The 18,108-nt window shown below is 47.2% G+C and overlaps 1 protein-coding gene across 6 annotated transcripts in view; it reads left to right on the forward strand.

Moving 5' to 3' along the window:
* The window catches only part of PTPRO (protein tyrosine phosphatase receptor type O), a 1,002,672-nt gene that overhangs the window by 930,305 nt on the left and 54,259 nt on the right, over positions 1 to 18,108 (forward strand). For all 6 annotated transcript variants that reach the window (XM_078674019.1, XM_078674018.1, XM_078674014.1 and 3 more), the window contains one exon: positions 11,558 to 11,712. In XM_078674019.1, coding sequence (XP_078530145.1) covers positions 11,558 to 11,712 — 155 coding nt within the window. The remainder of the gene's footprint in view (positions 1 to 11,557; positions 11,713 to 18,108) is intronic.

Here is an 18,108-nt window from a genome sequence, read left to right on the forward strand (position 1 = left end):
TGCACCTTTATATGAGTTGGGCCCTCGGTTCCTCCTGAGGGTCATTGTTCATATAGGTGCTTGCTAGCTCTCGCAGCCTAGTGTAAAATTTATTTATTTATTTTATTTTAGTAGTTTTATATAGCGCAGGCCAGACCCGAGGGTATCAGAGCGTTTTACAACAAATTTTAAATACAAGAGTGACATAGTAAGACGGTGGTATATATAATGGTTCCGAAGTCCCAGCGTGTCGTGCCACATTGAGGAAGGGAGTCCTGCGATAACCAGATGGGTGCACATTGTCATGAACCTCTTTCAGGGGGAGGGGGCGAGGAAGAACGGGGAGCGGGAAAAGGTAGGTCTTAACAGCACAGTGTCAGGGTGCTGTATAGTGCATGCTGGTTTGCTTTGCTGTCAGTTCACGGTTCTGGAAGGCACGGTTGAAGAAGAATACTTTTAGGAGTTTCTTGAATTTTACAAAGGAAGGGATAGTGCTGATATCCGCTGGGATGAAATTAAATTAAATTAAATTAATTTGTACTTGTAAAGCGCACTTATACCCTATGGGGTTTCTTGGCGCTGAACTCATACCGCTGCGGAACCCTTCCTGGCTTTTCCCTGTGAAATGCCCACTCCTGGGCACCCCCAAGGTGAAGCCAGGCATCCCAGCGCTGTTGGGGCTGTTGTGTAGATTAAGCAAGCTATTGCCCAGAGTTGCAGAGTGGGACCCATGATTAGAATAGGCACCGAGGCGAGAATTATCAGGTCTGGGGAAATTGAGCCCAAGACCAGCCGAGGCGGGAACTGAACCCTGGTCCCGGGCCAGACCTCTGCATCAGGGTCTGCCGCTCTAACCATTGAGCCACACTTCTCCACATGAAGATGAAGTTCCAGATTTTGGGAGCGCTCCCAGCAAAGGATTGATTAGCTGTTTTTTGTTTGTGTGCTTTCATAGGGATGAGTAGTAGGATGTTGGAGCTCCTGAGGTTCCTAGCCTGACCGGCCTTCTTGAGTTTGGAGGCCAGGTAGTCGGGTTTACCTGTGTGAAGGGCTTTGTCCGTGAGGAAGGCAGTTCTGAAACTGGTGCGCCTTCCAACTGGGAGCCATTTTAGTTCTCGAGTGCGGGAGAGATGTGTTCATATTTCTTAACTCCGGTGACCATTCTGGCTGCTGCATTGAGAGTAGTTTTGAGGGGAGCTAGATTGGATTTTGCTGTGCCGTTGAGGACTGCATTCCCAAAATCGAGTCTAGATAGCACCAGTGATTGAGTGGCTTGTATGAGGTCCTTGGGCGGGATGAAGGCTTTATTTTGGTGAGTAGCTTCAGATTGAGGAAGGCGCTCTTTGCGGAGTTTTTAATGTGTATGGACATGTCGAGTTTGGCATCTAGAGTGATTCCTAAAGACTTTACAGAGCTGGCCAGCATGAGGTTGCCGTCAAGAGCATCGATTGCTTTTAGCCATTCTACAATATGCAGGTTTTCTTCTTTGTTAGAGATGAGGAGGATTTCTGTTTTATCTTGGTTGAGTTTATTGATAGCCATTGTTGAACTTCTCTAAGGGTGTCGTTGAGTCTATGAATGTCATCAATGGAGGAAGTTTCCACATAGATCTGGGAGGTGGAGATCAGTTTGAGAATCTCCGCTTCAGGGATGGGGTTGAAGGATTTCCATGTTTTTCTGGGGTGTTTAAGTGTGCTGACTTCGGCCTCTGAGGCTAGGCTTTTGCAGGGGGGATTGAGGTTGATGCTAGTGAGAGCTCAATCTTGGTGAATTTGTTTTTGAAGTAGTTGGCAAAGTTGTCGCACAGGTCTTTGGAGGTCTGCACTGAGGTTGCAGAGGGCTTGGAGGTTTGTTGCCTGGTGATGTTAAAGAGTTCTTTAGGCCGGTTCTTCGCGTTGTCCGGAGCAGTGCAGAATAAGGTGGATTTTTTGTTGTTGATGTGTTGTTTATAATTCCTTTGGGCTGCTTTGAGTTGTTCAAGTAGGCATTGGGAGGAGTTGTTCCTCCATAGTTGTTCTGTACCTCTTAGTTGCCTTCTTTCTGCATTGATGTCCGTGTTGAACCAGGATCTGGATGGAATGTTCCTGTTTTTTTTCATTATCAGGGGGGCTAATTGGTCTAGGATGGATGCCATGGTTGTGATGTAGTGAGGGGTGAGTTCCATGGTAGAGAGATCATCTGTGGAGATAGAAAGAAGCGAGCTTTCCCTTTCCTCTAGGTCACCCAGGGTGATCTGAGTTAGATTTCTCGTCCATATTGGGAGGTCTTGAGTAGGAGGTTGGTATGTGATTGATTGGGTGATGCAGAATAGGTTTAAGTGGTGGTTGGACCAGTCGACGTGTAGGATGTGGTCAATTGTGATTATGTCGCTTTGGGCGATAATGGCATCTACCATTGCTCCTTTGTTACGGGTTTCATCTGAGCAGTGTTGGGTAAGGTTGTTGCTGAGCAGCAGCTCGTTCAGGTTTTGGATTAGAGAGTTGCTATTTTCATTCCAGTGTAAGTTGAGGTCGCCCAGAATGAAGTGATTTGCATCTCGGAGAGCACAATGCGCAGTCAGGTTGGACAAGGGCTCAGAGAATGTGGTGGTGTTGCCAGGTGTCGATTTCCATCACTGATATGTTGTTATTGTGAATGATTGCTATACCCCGCCTCTTTGGTCTTTACGATCTTTGTTGATGATGCAAAGCCTGGGGGCACAAGAGTGTCCATGATTGGTGGCAAGCAGTCATTGAACCAGTTCTCATGATCAAGGCTATGTCGATCTCATGGGTAAGGATGGATTCTGCTAGCTCTGTGGCATGTTTGGAGGCTGATCTGCAGTTTATGAGCATGCAGTTGGTGCAGGGTGACACTTTTTATTTTTGCTTCTTCTTCAGCTGGGCCATGGGGATGCTGGTAAGGGAGGTTCGAGGTCTGGGGGCTTAAGGGGGGAGTTGTCTCTTCTGAATCCAGTGATCACCTGTATCTTGAAATAAGGGGTGGCAGTTGCTAGGGTGTTGTATGAAGAGGCAAGAGCTGCTGCTTCACTCGAGGACATAGCCTCGTTAGTTCTTTTGGGTCTCTGTATCTGATTCGAGAGGGGTGGAGATCCAGCTGAGGCAGGGAGCCTTGGGAAGCCTTTAGAGTGAGGGGTTGGGGAACTTGAGTGGTCTTGTGGAGCGTGGCGAGGTTAGTAAGGATAACATTAAAGCCCTGGATTATGGCTGCAAGCTGGGTTTCTAGGAGGGTGAGAGTCTGTTCTGTCTCTACTGAGGTGGGGGCAAAGGGGTCTGCTCATCCCTAGAGGGGGATGCGTGGCTATGCTATGTTGCCGGGCTATTCTATGTTGCCGTCTGGTTGTTCTAGTGTTGCCCACGGAGGCTTTGTGCAAGATCGTGGGCTGGCGGGGTCATGCAGAGGCTTCCAAGTTCTTTTGTGTATGGGTATAGGGAGGTATTTTGGAGTAACGTGTTGAGGTCGATTGTAGTAGTATGGGGGAGGTTGTAGGTGGGGGTGAAGTGAAGGTCGGATGGGGAAGGAGAGCCTTGTTCGTGGTGGCAGAGGTTAAGGTGGTGTCTTGTGGCACGTAACTGGTGTTGTTGATAGAGGGAGTGTTGATGGAGTGTGTGCTCAGCTGGTGGGTCCGGTTGTTAGAGGAGAAGGGGTGGGTGGGGAGGAGAGGTGCGTGGGAGGGGCAGTCCGAAGTGAGGGAAAGAGTGAGTCAAATGCCTCTAGGTTGTTTTTGTTAGCTTGGATCAAGACAGTACTGTTTGTGTGTATAGTCACAAAGGTGTTTCCGCTCCGCTTCGTGCAGTGAGTGATTGCGATCATCAGTTTGTAGCTATGAGGCGTGTTGGTAGTTTTGGAGATGAGGAGTTGAGAGCTGAGGATAGAGTTCCATTTTCTGGGTCTATCAGAGTGGAAGATGAGATCCATTTTTATCAGGCCTTTGGAGGAGCAGTGATATATGTCCGCAAAAAGTGATTCTGGGTGTTACCTAATCAGTTTTTGTTTAAAGTTTTTTCTTGCTTTGCATGAGAGGTTGGGGGACTAATAGAGAAGGAGTTCGGGCTGTGTGGTTTTAGATAGTTCAGTGTGTAGGGGTCGGAGTAAGATGGCATGATAGAAGGCAAAGTCTGGGTTGTCATCCCTGTATAGTGTGATGATCCGTGCATTGCCGGTGTGTTTTACCGGGAGTTTACCGGGAGTTATACCTGGGCGGCCATCTTGGGGGCAGACAATGAGTCCGGAGTGGTGGGGGGAGCAGATGGTAGGCGATGTTGTCACGGTCCAGGTATTGATTCTTTATAGGGCCGGCGAACAAGGTAGGTAGTATGGCAGTCAGACCACTTCTTGTGTTGGTCAGGGACTCCCAGGGGTTAACCCTCAGTGTCTATCTTGTGGTCCGGCTGTGAGGGCACATAGCGAGGGGGAGCTGCAGTCTCTATGGTGCGGAGGGCCCTTGTCACTTCGCTGCTGTGGCCAGCAGGTCATGGTGCGGTGTTGTGGGGGTTAGGCCCCTCCTAGTGGGTAGATCGGACCTCACCTTAGCCGGGGGTTAGACCTAGGTATCCATCTTGGGGTCAGTCATGGAAGACGTGGAAGGTTAGCAGATAGTGAGCGTAGCAGTCAGGGTCAGGAATTGAAATGATACTGGAACCCGTGGCACAGGCAGGTAGTAGGGAGATCAGACCACCTCTAGTGTTGGTCAGGGAATCCTCAGTGCGGTTACCCAGGAGTTAGCCATCAGTAGCCATCTTAAGGTCAGGCCATGAGGGCACATGACGTGGGGGAGTTGCAGTCTTAAAGGAGCAGGGGTCCTGATCACTTCACTACTGTGACTGGCGGTAGTGGTAACAGTAACGCGCTCCCTGCATTTCAGGAGTTGGCGTAGACTTACCGGCCATTTGTGCATCGTAGGAGTTTAAGTGCCATCTTGAGGTCAGGCACTGGCATTTGCGTTGTGGGGCGTGCCAGTAGCTCGCAATTTTCTATTCTTTTTGTTCACCCTACTGTGTCCTCAATTTTCGGGTCGCTCGCAGGTCTAGAGCATGGAGCTCTAGGGTCACTTGGGGTCTGCAGGGCCAATCTGAGTAGTTTACGTGCCAGGGGTGGACATCTTGACGTCAGGCAATGGCGTTTGGGCTGCGGGGCTTGTCAGTAGCTCACAGTCGTATAGTACACCAATCCGGGGTCCTGGCTAGTGGTGACACTCTAGACAAGTCTCAGACGATTGTCGGTGGCTCACTGGTGCAGTTTGCATGTCGGAGCTAGTTTTATGTCCCGGGCGGCCATCATGGGGTCAGACATTGGCGAAGGTGTGGTGGAGATCGTCGGAAGATCCTTGCCAGCTTCCTCGTTGTTACGTTTCTGGGTCCTCCACTTTCGGGGCTCCCGCGGGTCCTTGTTGCTAAGTTATGTTTCAGGGTCCTCAAGATTTGGGTCTCTCGCTGGTCCAAAGCGGGGTGACCGCAGGGCCGATCACCTCTGAGGTATCCGTAGCTGTTATGGAGGAGTCGGGCGCAGATCGTTATTTCCCTGTTTCCAGGAGCTGGAGACAGCGTGATTCGGCTTGCCCGCCTTGGGAAAGAGTCCGGTGAGTCCTCGTTTTCGTGGGGGGCGATGTTGGGGGGGTAGCAGGAATTTCTCACTGCTTAGTTGATCTCAGTGTCCGGGAGCTCTGTGTAAGAGCTCCACCCCTGCGGCATTTGACTCGTGAGGGACACCTAGTAACGACTAGTTGAACTGCAGCTGTTCATAGAATTATTTTGATATTGGATACTATAATATTCACTGCCCACTGCTAATCTCGTCCCATAATGCTTTGCAGGGCCTTTGGTTGGAATTGTATTTTTGCCCATAACTGTGCTTGGGGTGGTCCTAAGAGGATGGGACGGCCACCGAATCGTTCAGCAAGATGTGCTTTTTGTTTTCAAGGCATCTGCTTGGTTAGGTAAGGGAGGATCCCAAAATCCTTACCTCTCTCACTGCTTGCTAAATTTTCATTTTCACTTTTGTGAAATGACTATATACATTTTAGCATGTAAAGACAGAGATACTTGTTATTTTACCAAAAGTATATGAGGTATCTGTTTTATTAATTGGGAGTCTGGCGGAGCAAAGTTGCGGAATCACACAGAGTTTTTGTTCAACTTTGGGAATTCCGCATAGTAGTACTCCGCCAACTACGCCCACCCTTATTTTTGACCTCTTTTCAGATACAAAGTGCATGGGGCTCTGCTACTGTATCAGATGTCTGCCTCTGGGGTTGGTCAGGGTCCTGAGACTAAAGCAGAGAAGCCATTTCACGAGAGAGCGGCATTGCGCTCCCGCGCTCCCTTGCGATGTGAGGGAGTGGCCTAGGACCCCATCCCTGGGCCCCGAGAAGAAACTGCATGAGTGAGTGTCATCACACCCCCTCACGATGAGAGGCAGGAACCCAGGACCCCATCCATGGGCCCTGAGAAGAAAAGTGAACAGGGAGCACTGTTGCGCTCCCTCGCAAAGCCAGGCAGAGGCTCAGGACCCCATCCCTGGGCCCCGCAAAGAGGAGAGGGGGCCCAGTACTCCATCCCTCGGTCCCAATGGTCAAAGCAAGAAGGGGGGGTGCTGTAGCTTTCCCCGCATCACCAGGAAGGTCGGCAGCACAACACTCATCTGCCCGCTGGAGTGGGCAGATCCAAATGGAATGCTGGCTCCCGCTGCAGCATGCAAGTGTGCTGGCATTGCAGGGAGCTGCTCTCCCAGAAGGCACTTGAGGTGCCCAGGTGGGATTGGGCACCTTGAGAAAATGTCAAGCGCAGTGCAGAGGAGCCGAAAAGGAAACAAAGCAAAAAGGAAGCCTAAGCGACTCTCCCCTACGCAGTGGGAGAACTGCTGTTTAAAAATTAAACAGGCAGTGCAAGGAGCGCCCGATAATGTCCTGTGGGGCTTGTCAGTTTTGGCCGCTTTTAAAAATGAAAACCTCTTGTTTGTGGCTTGTGGTGACCACAGGGGAGCGGGATCACCACCAACATGTTCCAAAAGTGTGGGTGAGCTGTAGGAGCAGCTCAGCCTCCCCTCAATTAAAGAGTCCCCACTCTACTTTTGTTAGGATTCTATGAAAGATAACCCCTCAAGTGTTTATCAAGTTTCTCTTAGCTATAACTTTTGTTTTAGAGTTGGGAAGGATGTGCCTTCTTGGGGTAAAAATTATGACTGCAACCAGTTGTGGTCTGAATGTGTTTAATATGAGCATTCATGTTGAGACACCCTCTAGGGGTGGAAGGGGGAAATTACATCTATGTATGTTTACCGAAGCCATGTCCGTTAGGGACTATGTTTAAAGTGCAGTATTTGTATGTCTAACATAAGTGCTTAATCTGCAGACACCCTATAGGGGTAAAGGACTATAATTACATAGATTTTGTTATTATAACTTGTTGCCCTCAGTGCGTATTTCATGCTAAAGGTAATTCTCATAATCCAGATCACCTATTACTAGCCCACAATACCACCCTTGAGTCAGCCTTGAAGTTCTCTGCAACACGACCCTATGACAGTCAAGCGCTTCAATAGGGTGTTTGGTTCCCATTGGAGCACAAATGTGGACGCATTACTTGTGCAGGCCACACAACTTATTATCCATTTTGCAGCAGTTGTGGGCACTGATTTACAGCAGGGATGTTGCGTTAGAGGCTTTAATTTGGGGGTCACTGGCTAGTGGGCTAGATGACCTCAGCCTCATGCCAGTGTAGAGATGCACCAAGGCGGTAGTTTGGGCGTATAAATTAAATGGACTGGCTACCAGTGGTGGAAGTGTTCAAGATATGAGCCATCTCTGCACAACCAAAGTCACAACTTTAACCCCTCCCATGCTCATGACGAGCTCAGCTCGTCATGAGCAACGGTGGCCATGTGCTCATGACGAGCTGAGCTCGTCATAATGGCCGCAACGCTCGCACGCGGGGGTAATTCCCCCGCTGTGCTGAACGTTCTACAAAAACAGGTGTGGCCGTGACGAGCTCAGCTCGTCATGAGCACACGGCCACCGTGGCTCATGGCGAGCTGAGCTCATCATGAGCACCGGGGCGCTGTGCGCGCCCCCCAGCACAGCAGGGGAATTAGCCCCGCAGGCAAGGGGTTAATGATCTCCTAACGCTGCTTCCGGCCCCAGGAGGCCGGCATGCATGTGTGCTTCTATGACGTGCACTCACAGGTCACATGGTACGCTACAGGTAACTCGATTTGCATCATTTATGCTGCTTGTATAATAAGGAAAACCCCAAATGTTCACATATTCACCTCTGCAAAAACAGATTGTGTTTTATCTTTTTCTTTGCTTACAAAAAGAAAGTGAAGCAAATATGTACACATGTAAAATTTGAAAGAGAGGACGATCTGCGAGGCAAATGATGGTGTTACATATGTGGTTACCCTAGTAGCAACATCAGTGCCAAGTCAATTTACCATTTTTTTTATTTTAAATGTTTCTTCATTGGCAAGGAATTCATTGCTATCGTTTCCAATACACACAAGTACACATAAGTGAATTTAAAAAAAAAGTCTTGTTAATATTTTTTGCAACGCTTCCACAATCTATGTTATTGTTCTATTCCATATCACACAAGCAGCAAAAGTGTGCAAATTGGTTTTGCACAGCACTGCGCCACTTCAACGTTTCTTTATTACATCAGGTCATTTCCCCTTATATTTAATAAATATTTCCTGCTTATTCTGTCCCATCTCAGCACTCACTTTCTAATCCCACCACAGCATTGACCTTTTCTCTTGGAACCATATCATGTACAATTTACACACCCTCAAAATGCTTTGTTTGTGCATGGCACGGCCTTCGGTGTCACGAGTCAAACGTGACCCACTTGTGACGGTGCTTGAATACTCTTCGTGGGGGCTTCTGCTGGGATTGTACTGTCAGGGGTTCCACAGTGGCGCGTTTCCAGCCCGTCTGCATGGAGCCAAAAAAAAGCTCCATTGCCCCGTGAGAATTTCCTCTGGTGGTGCTGCAGTTTCCTAGAGGAGCCGTGTGATCAGGCCCGGACTGGCAATAGCGGGCACCGGGCAATCCCCCGGTGCGCCGCACGGGTGGGGGCCGGTTTTGGGCCCCTGGGGGCCGTTTTTGTTACAGGTCTGTTTTTGCAGCATAGCTGCAAATTCGTTCCTGTACCAAAATCGGCCGAAAACCGGCCCCGGCAAAGAGCTCGGCGGCACCTCCATCCCCCCGAGTGGGGAGGCGGGGGCCGGCCGAGCACTTTGCCGGTGCCGGTTTTGGTTCCCAGTCTGGCCCTGCGTGTGATCCGTGACTAGGGAAGATCGTTTCGCTCATTTACTTTCTGTCACAAATCATTCACTGCGTCAGCAACTAACGACTCGCGCATGGAGAGTTCTACCACGGTCCTTCACTTTTGTCTAGTACGGACCTATACTTTTCATGAACTTTGTCATTAATCTTGCAACTTTTTTACTGCTCATTTTGCAGGCAAAGAATGGAGGTTACAACTGGTGCGTGCAGTCTCTCTGTGTACCTAGTTCACGCTTAGCTATTTGATATGGTTGACTGCCTACGCTGCTGGTTTTTAATCGCACCCAAAAAATCCGTACTTCACATTCATTCCTCTCAGGATTGTGCTCCTTTTAGACTGAAGACTGTGATTTTGCTTTCCAGGATGTTTGGACTCTTTGTAAAGTATCATAAATTGGCTGTAGGGCCCTCGATTAGTCCCAAGACTGCCAACTCACATGGTGCCACCGTGTGACACACCACCATAGCGGCTCCCATCACACGGTTTCCCAGTGAGGAGATGGCATCACTGGGTGGCAGGGAAAACAAGTTGGAAACCACTTTAAATAGTGGTTTTTGTGCCATGTTTTCCGAGGCTTTTAACTGCCGATGTCCAACAAGGGGTGTGAAAAAAACACCCCAAGGCAGTGGTTCCCAAACTGTGCGCCATGGCTCCCTGAGGAACCGTCAAACCTAGCCAGGGGAGCCATGCAACAAGTACTTTCATTCATTTAATGTTGAAGGGTCTGTTGGCTTCACTTAAACTAATTGGACTTAGGGGCATGATGCCGATGATTTGTAAGTGACATGCCTAAAGCTGTAAACGTAGTGCTTAATTGATGGCAAAGTAAGCGGAAGAAACCTGATTAATTTTGTTAGACTCTTTAATAGTTTTTTTTTTTTCAAAATGCATTTTACACCAATGCAAGTTATCAGAAAAGTACACTTGTACTGTATATGAAACACATTAAGTATTAGTAAGTATTGACATTTGTACTTGAACCAGGGGTACTTCCAGTACATATTTCTTTCAGTACACACACACATTTCCAGACAGGCCTAATATCTCTCTTTGAGCACAGGGAACTAAAACACCATTTACAGCAAAATGCCAACATTTGGAAGCACGAAAGGAGGACATTTAGAAAAAATGAATCAGAGGAATTTATTTGGCTTGTATGTGGTTTAAACATTTGTGAGTCACTCGGCTGAGACAGGTGTGTTGGCACATATGACATTGGTAGTAAATGCAAATATTCTTCAAGCGCAGAAACACTTTGGCAATGGGGCCTACATGCATAAGGGCGCTATCTAGTACTGTAAGTGGGATGAAAAAGTTTGAGAGGGTACTCTAAAAAAAGGCATGGGCAAAGAAGTGTAACTAGGAATATTTTATTAAAGGCGCCACCTTAGTAATACGCAAACCCCTGCGTATATGATTATAATACCCTCATCAGCTTCATCCCAACTATTTTCAGGGAGAAAAATGCAAGTACTCCAGAGGCCAGGGTTACATCTCCCCCTCCCTCCAAAAAAAGTAAAACTGGGGATCCACGGGCAATGGCCAATGGGTCAAGTGAGCCGCGGGTCGAAAAAGTTTGGGAACCACTGCCCCTGGATATCGGACCAGTCTCAGCAAGCTTTTTTTTTGGTGGGGGGGGGCAGGAGGGGGGTTTGGGAGCTGGGTGGGGTTCAAAATTGCCTCATAGGTACTTCTTGGTCCGAGGCACTGTCAAGGCCCCGTCCCTTCCTCACACAGTGAGATTGTTCTTCAAGTTGACAGGTATGTAGTCTAAGCTTATAATAGGGTTTTATGGTCTGTCCGGAACCTTGAGTAATCCACATTCGCTGTGAAATAGTGAAAGAGGCTCCCAGCTACTTATATGCCTATGATATCTATATTGTTGAAACTAATCTGAAAACTCAGACACAGAGGTCTGTCCACAAAGGCATTTTGGAGTATGTAAAAAAGTACCCTTGTAGTACACTTTTGGTGAAACAGCCCCTCAATACCTAAACTGATACTAAAATGGGAATATTGGGATAATATTTCTACACAGTTACTACTGAATAAAAACAATGGTACCCTCTTTCCCCATTTACTAATAGCAAGTTGGACGGTATGGGCCAGTTCACAAAGGCAAGTAAGAGTATGGAAAAGATTACTTCTGTAACACTACTTCCATCCCCACATAGTCTCTGCCTTACTAACACCTACACAGGTACCAATTCATACAAACATATCGAGGGTGCTAGAAAACGATGCACTACTGATGTTGTCTACTCTTTTCACCCTTGCAATGTCTTTTCTCGTAGATGGGTGAAGTGCAGGACGTTATGCATTTTAACTACTTGGCTTGGCCTGACCATGGTGTCCCTACAACGAATGCTGCAGAAAGCATCTTGCAGTTTGTGCACATGATCAGACAGCAGGCAACAAAGATTAAAGGGCCAATAACTGTGCACTGCAGGTGAGAATTGCCAGTTAATATTTAGTTTTAATTTCATGTGTACATTTTCAAATATTGATCAAACATCTGCCCATTATGAACGAGAAACAAAATATTTCCTATTGTTCTACTGCATAGGCAGTTGTGTTTGAAGCTTCTTCATTTGCAAAGTTTAATCATTGGATTTTATGGGCACTACATGTGGTTGTTTCTTATAAGCATCTAGTTCTAGCTACATATTTTTTCCAGATGTTAATCTTTGTAAATTAAACCAGCCAGATTTTAATCTGCCTAAGAAAAAGAAGAACATTAATGTTACCCCATGTGATAGGAGCCTTAACAGGTAAACATATGTGAATGACTTCGTAAATACTTAGGGGCATACTTACAATTAAAGGGCACGGCTCAGCAAGCCAATTTGCTGCGCCAAGCTGGGTCATTAAAAAAATGCAGGGATGCAACGTATTTACAAGAATACAGCACACCCCTGTGTCCTCCCCTATGCCAGTGCAAAAACAGCAGCTGTGTGCCATCACAGACACCCTTGCACCATGGTGCAAGGGTGCCTGTGTTAGAGGAATGATTGTGTTTGTGTAAGAAGGGGCACATTCCTGCACAAAAACAATAGTTATTGGCATTTTGCTCCTTCTATGTTTACAGTGGTAAAGTCCTAAAAGCCAACAAGAATGAGTTCAGAAACAGGAGCAGTGAAGGCAAAACGTTTGGGGGTGACCCTACAGAGAGACCCAGGTCCAACAGGAACATGTAACAATAATCTGTTTTAGAAAATTGAATTGCATTTTGACATCCTCCCTGAGGCCCTGCTGAAAGTTTTAGCGTGTACAGTGCAGGCAGCAGGTGCACAGTCAATTCACATGGAACTACTGCAGCCACATGAATTAAACATGTACACAGTGATTCATCTTCAAGGCTCAGTCTCTTTCCATCAGCTCGTAGTGTTTCTTCTAGTAACCATTGTTGAAGACAGACTGACATATTAAGGGTGGGTTCCAAAATGAGAGATGGGACGGAATGGAAATGGAAATGGCAGACATGTGCTAGGTGTGGGGTCTGCCTGGACTGAATTGTGGATCACATGGACAGGGTGCATTCTACTGGCATGATTGGCTTTACTCCTGCAGTATCTCTCCTATAGTAGCATAGGTCTGTTCAAGGGTAAGTCCTATTAGAGACAATGCTGCACATGCACAGCTGTGTGCCAAACCAGGGCTTGCCTGCCTCATGCTCTCTCTGACTTGGAGTGAAAGGTCAGTCGAAAATTATAGAGTGTGGGGAAAGATTCAGGCTAAACAGCTTAATTTGAGACTTACACATTGAGGAGAGGGGGGTGCACATGGTTCAGTCACTCTAATCAATTTTTGCATTCAAATCCAAGCAGCTCCTACTATCTACCAGCAAGAGCTACAGAGGGACTGCTGAAGGAAGCAGATGGATAAGGGAGCCGTGCTCTACCTCCTGCATTTTTGACTATATGTTGGATTTACTTTTTGCTAGCTTAGAAGCTTTAGGCACTTTGCCACTTCTGAGCAGTGTCAAAGTGCAAGTGTTCCCTGTGTAAATTGTGATTATGATAAATGATTGGCATATATGATTTACTGGTAAGTCCTTAGTAAAGTGCACTTAGTGTGCATGGTCCTGTAAATCAAATGCTACTAGTGGGTTTCAGCACTGGTTGTGCCACCCACATGAGTAGCCCTGTAAATGTGTTTCAGACCTACCAATGTAGTGGCTACGCGTGCAGTTTTAAAGTGCCATGTTGATCTGGCAAGTGTATCCACTTGCCTGGCCCCAACCTTCCCTTTTCTTACATGTAAGTCATCCCTAATGTAGCACCCGTGATCAGGGTGCAGTGTATGGGAAATACAGGACATGTACTTGTGTGTGTGACATGTCCCAATAGTGAAATACTGTTTATTTCGTTTTTTTCACTGTTGAAAGGCTGTCCATACCATAGGCTATCATTGGACCTGCAATGTATACTTTTTTAAGTGTTACTTTCATTAGGAACAACAAAGAGAAATGGAGTTGAGGCTCTCTGAACTTAGAATTTAACAATACACCTTTTAGTGAAGGTGATTTTTAAATTATGTGTTAGAAAATGTCACTTTTAGAAAGTGGGCATTTTCTTGTTTAACCAACTGTATGCCTCTGCCTGTTTGTGTATTCATAGTCTGGTTTTGCAGGGACAGGAGTTGGGGATGTGCATTCACACTAGACAGTCCCAAGGGCGGGATTGGGGGTTGAGGTGTGTCCTGCCTTTCCTGTGTGACTCATAGCTGGATGAATAGACCTGGTGTGCATGTAGAGTAGTGGGAGGGGTTTCACTATCAGTTGAATAGGCTTAGTCTCCTTTGCACAATGCTATATCCACCTCATATAGGGAATCGGGCCATAGAGGACAGAACTGGTTTGGACTGGGCTCAGAGAACCTTGCCACAAAGAGAACACAGAGAAATGGAGTATAAGAATTCAACCTTAAACACCAGAGAATTAGATCACTTCTGAATTCAAGATGAACCTCTACCAAGGGGAAGAGCTGTGAGGAGTTCTCCCCTTTTGCTGTGTTGCTTTGCTGTGTTAGCCTGCAGTAGCTGCTTCTGCTAAATAAAGGACAAAGACTGGACATTTGCTCTGAACCTGCTTGAGAAGAATCTTCTAGGGCCTGTGTGTGCTGGTCTCCTGTTCTGAAGCCTCAGGGATACAAAGACTTCACCTGCAACACACTGACCAGTGCTTGGACTCCTCTGTGGACTCCTGTATTCAGAAGGGTGCCAATTCCAGTTCCTGGGCCCTGATAATTGTGTGGTTAGTGCTCCAAAGCAAGAAGAATTCCAACACCATCAGCGACCTGCACCAAGGCTATGGGGCACCGCTCATAAAGTGCAGGACGCATTGCTCCACCTACATTGCAGCTCCAACGCCCTTCGATGCCTGCAGTTATCGGCCATCCCAATGCCAGTGCCAGCATCACGTTATCTCAGAGCCGATAACCGATGAGGGTGACTTCACAAATTCTTTGTTGTTGCATCACCACACAGGAACCAATGCCTAAGCGTTGACGCCACCTCGCCTCCCCTGTCCTGGACTCAACGTCTCACCACCTCACGGACGCAGCGCATCACCTTCCCCGTGGCGGAAAGAAGCCAGCTCTGCCTCAGTCATTGACCTCTCACCTTCTCGATGCCATGTACCATCTTTTGACTTCATTGTCGAAGGTACTGTTGCTTGGCGGTCCATATGACTCCGTAGACGGACCCCGCACCTCTCGGTCGGTAGCGTACTTTGGATTTGGGCCTGTCATGACATCATAATAGCCCCAGTTGGAGCTATATGTTTCTCTGAGCTGTATGTTTGCAGTATTACCTTTAAAAATCACATTTTGTATTGTGCATGTTGGCTTTGTCTCGTTTTGGCCTTGTTTGGTTTAGATAAAGATACTTTATTTTTTTAACTGGTGTTGTGTCCATTTGTGGTATTTTCACTGTGTTACTGTGTGTTTGGGGTACAAATACTTTGCACACCTTTGGGATAAGCCTGCCTACTCGTGCCAAGCTACCAAGGGGTGAGCAAGGGTTATCTAATGTGTGTAATCCCCTTACCCTGACTAGAAGCAAGGGTCCCTACTTGGAAAAAGGTGCATACCTCTACCAAATAGAGACCCCCATTTCTTAGAGAGGCTCAGCCAAAGTCCACTCTTTCTGTGTTCTTCTTATAGTATTGATTACATTAAGTTTCTCAGACAGCTTTGCAAATGTTGCACAGTGCTGGGCATGCCTTGGAAGAGCATTGGGCGGAATTTTGGGAGTTGAGTCACAGGGTAAAGAGATCACCTAGCACACTTATTTTCTTTTATTTTATTTATAAAGTTTTATATAGCGCAAACAAGATCCCGAGGGATATCACAGCTCCTTACAATATCATGGGAGGAAGGACAAAATGTAATGCCACCGTTCAGCACCGAGTGTGCCGCAGAGGCGCATCAGGCAAGGGCAAAGGTGATGGGATGGGTTGAGCCTGGGGGATCAAAGTACAGAGCATGAGTGTGCTCTGAAAACCAAGACATGCACTCCCTTGGAGTGCTAAACAAGTAATGACATGTAAAACAACCATTTGCAATGCAATCGGTCTCGCCTTTGCACCCTTATAAGTATTTAGCCATGCAGCACATTATTGTGGGAAAAGCAACATTAACTCTTGCACTGTGCACTACCCAGTAAAAGGTTGAAGTGCCACAGTCTGTCACTTGGTGTACATTGGGATCTCTTTTGGCCTTTCTCTGGTAGTTCTCACTGCCCTGCTTCTCTGCCAGACACAGTAATAGCAATGGGGCCGCCTCCGTCTGACCCTGCTCCACTGTCCAATCTCACTGCCCGTCACTGTAACCACCACGTTGGACCACCAACCTGTCTCTGTTTTTGCTCGCCATTACTTTCCTAACTCACTGCAAGCCACTGTCCACTTTGCAATGCTATCTTCAGTAAGCACCACCAGAGACCCTTATCCTGCCCATACTCTCTTGCACCGACTGTCCCACTGCCAGCTACTGTCACCCTTAACCTGCCCCTGCTCTCCCTGAATGCCCTGATCCACTACCAGCTGCTTTAAGCAGGCCAGTTTATAATGCAAAAGAGGGAGCTAATAGGAACAAATGAACCATCTACACACTAAACTCCATTCTGGGGGTTGTAGTTTGAGTTTATTTTAAGATAACCATAAGGCTACTAGCTGAAAAAATGCCATGTACGTAAAGGGCACATGGCAAGAACATGGTGTCCCTAATGACATAATGTCAGCTGGTAAGCTTGTGATAAGGTGGAGAGCTGTCTCAAAGGGCAAACCTAAAAAAAAAACAATCTCAGTAAAGCCTACAGGTGACAGAGAAGTAATAATTTCACAGACACCATACTTCAGGTAAGAAAGACCAAAATCATTCTAGAAATGTTCCAGCATTCAAAGAGGTGGTTTTAAGAAAGATAGAATGGTGTGATGCACTGTCACTTTTATGGGGAAAAAAAAGGTTAGAGTGCGTGCACTCAGGCTCCTGTCAGATGCTCTTACTTGCTTCAATTGCACACAGCATGTACGCACCGAGGCCAGGCACAGATCTACCCCGTCTTCGGCAGCAGAATATTAAAAACATCTCACATCCACCGTACGGACCTCACCAGGGACCCGTGCCTGGGGACACCGAGAGCTCTCCTACCACCGTCGAAGAAGTACGGCAAAAGTCGGCGTAAGCACCCCTCGCCTGGTAGGAGTGTGAGCACCAGAGCAGCGGTAGGTGGTGTGTTCAGTACCAGGGATCTGGAAACTGCCTCCCAGCCCAGTGCTCCGAGGCACGTCTAGGGATGTTCCAGGGAAATAAGCCAGGCAACTAAGGGAGCGAACTTCCAAATCAATACCCTGAGGAAACTTAAACCCTTCCTCCCAGCCAAAGACTTCCAAACCGCAGTACAAGCACTAGTCATCCCTCGAATAGAATATGGCAGCATCGCCCTTTGCGGACTCCCCCTAACTACTACCGCACCCCTAAGAGCTTCTCTAAACGCTGCAGCGAGACTCATCACTGGGTCAAAAAAGCACTCTCACATCTCCCCTGACTTGAAATCCCTGAACTGGCTGCCTTTTGAAGCCAGAATACATCTGAAAATCGCCTGCATGACACACAAGGCGGTACACCTGAACTCACCCGGCTACCTCACTCAGAAGCTAACAATCTCTGGCGGCGCTAGAAACACTAGAGGCACAAACAATCTTCTGCTGAAACCTCGAAGATTCCGGAAGGAAAAAACCTATAAACGCTCCTTCTCAGGAATGGCACCCAGGATCTGGAACTCACTCCCTCCCGAAACCAGGCTCATCTCTTCCACTACACTCTTTAAGAAAGAAGTAAAAGCTATCCTTATGGCTAAATACACCTGAACTATTATTTCGGAATCTTTAAAGACTCTGCACCGATATGTACTACTTGTTTGACCCCGTTGCTTAGTTATATTTCTTGTATTATTGATTTACATGATTGGCTTTGCCCCCCACCTATTTGTACTGTTAGCTTTACTGACTTATCAGTTTGACTATGCTCCCTCATGTACCCCTTCTTTGTAAAGCGCTCTGATATCTGCAAAGATCTTGTCCGCGCTATATAAAACTTTCAAAATAAATAAAATAAAATTGACACAGACAGACCATGGACAAGGGAAACAAATACATGCAGCCAGGTCTGTAAACATCTCACCAGGCTGCATCACCCACACCCACACCTCTTCACAACTACAGATACCCTCCTCCCTGAAGTAAACCGCAAAGTGGAGAAGCGTGGCTCAGTGGTTAGAGGCGGCAGACCCGGAAGCTGAGATCGGCCGTGGACCAGGGTTCAATTCCCCGCCTCGGCGGGTC

The sequence above is a fragment of the Lissotriton helveticus genome, chromosome 1_1, assembly GCF_964261635.1.
Source record: "Lissotriton helveticus chromosome 1_1, aLisHel1.1, whole genome shotgun sequence".
Taxonomy (NCBI): Eukaryota; Metazoa; Chordata; class Amphibia; order Caudata; family Salamandridae; genus Lissotriton; species Lissotriton helveticus.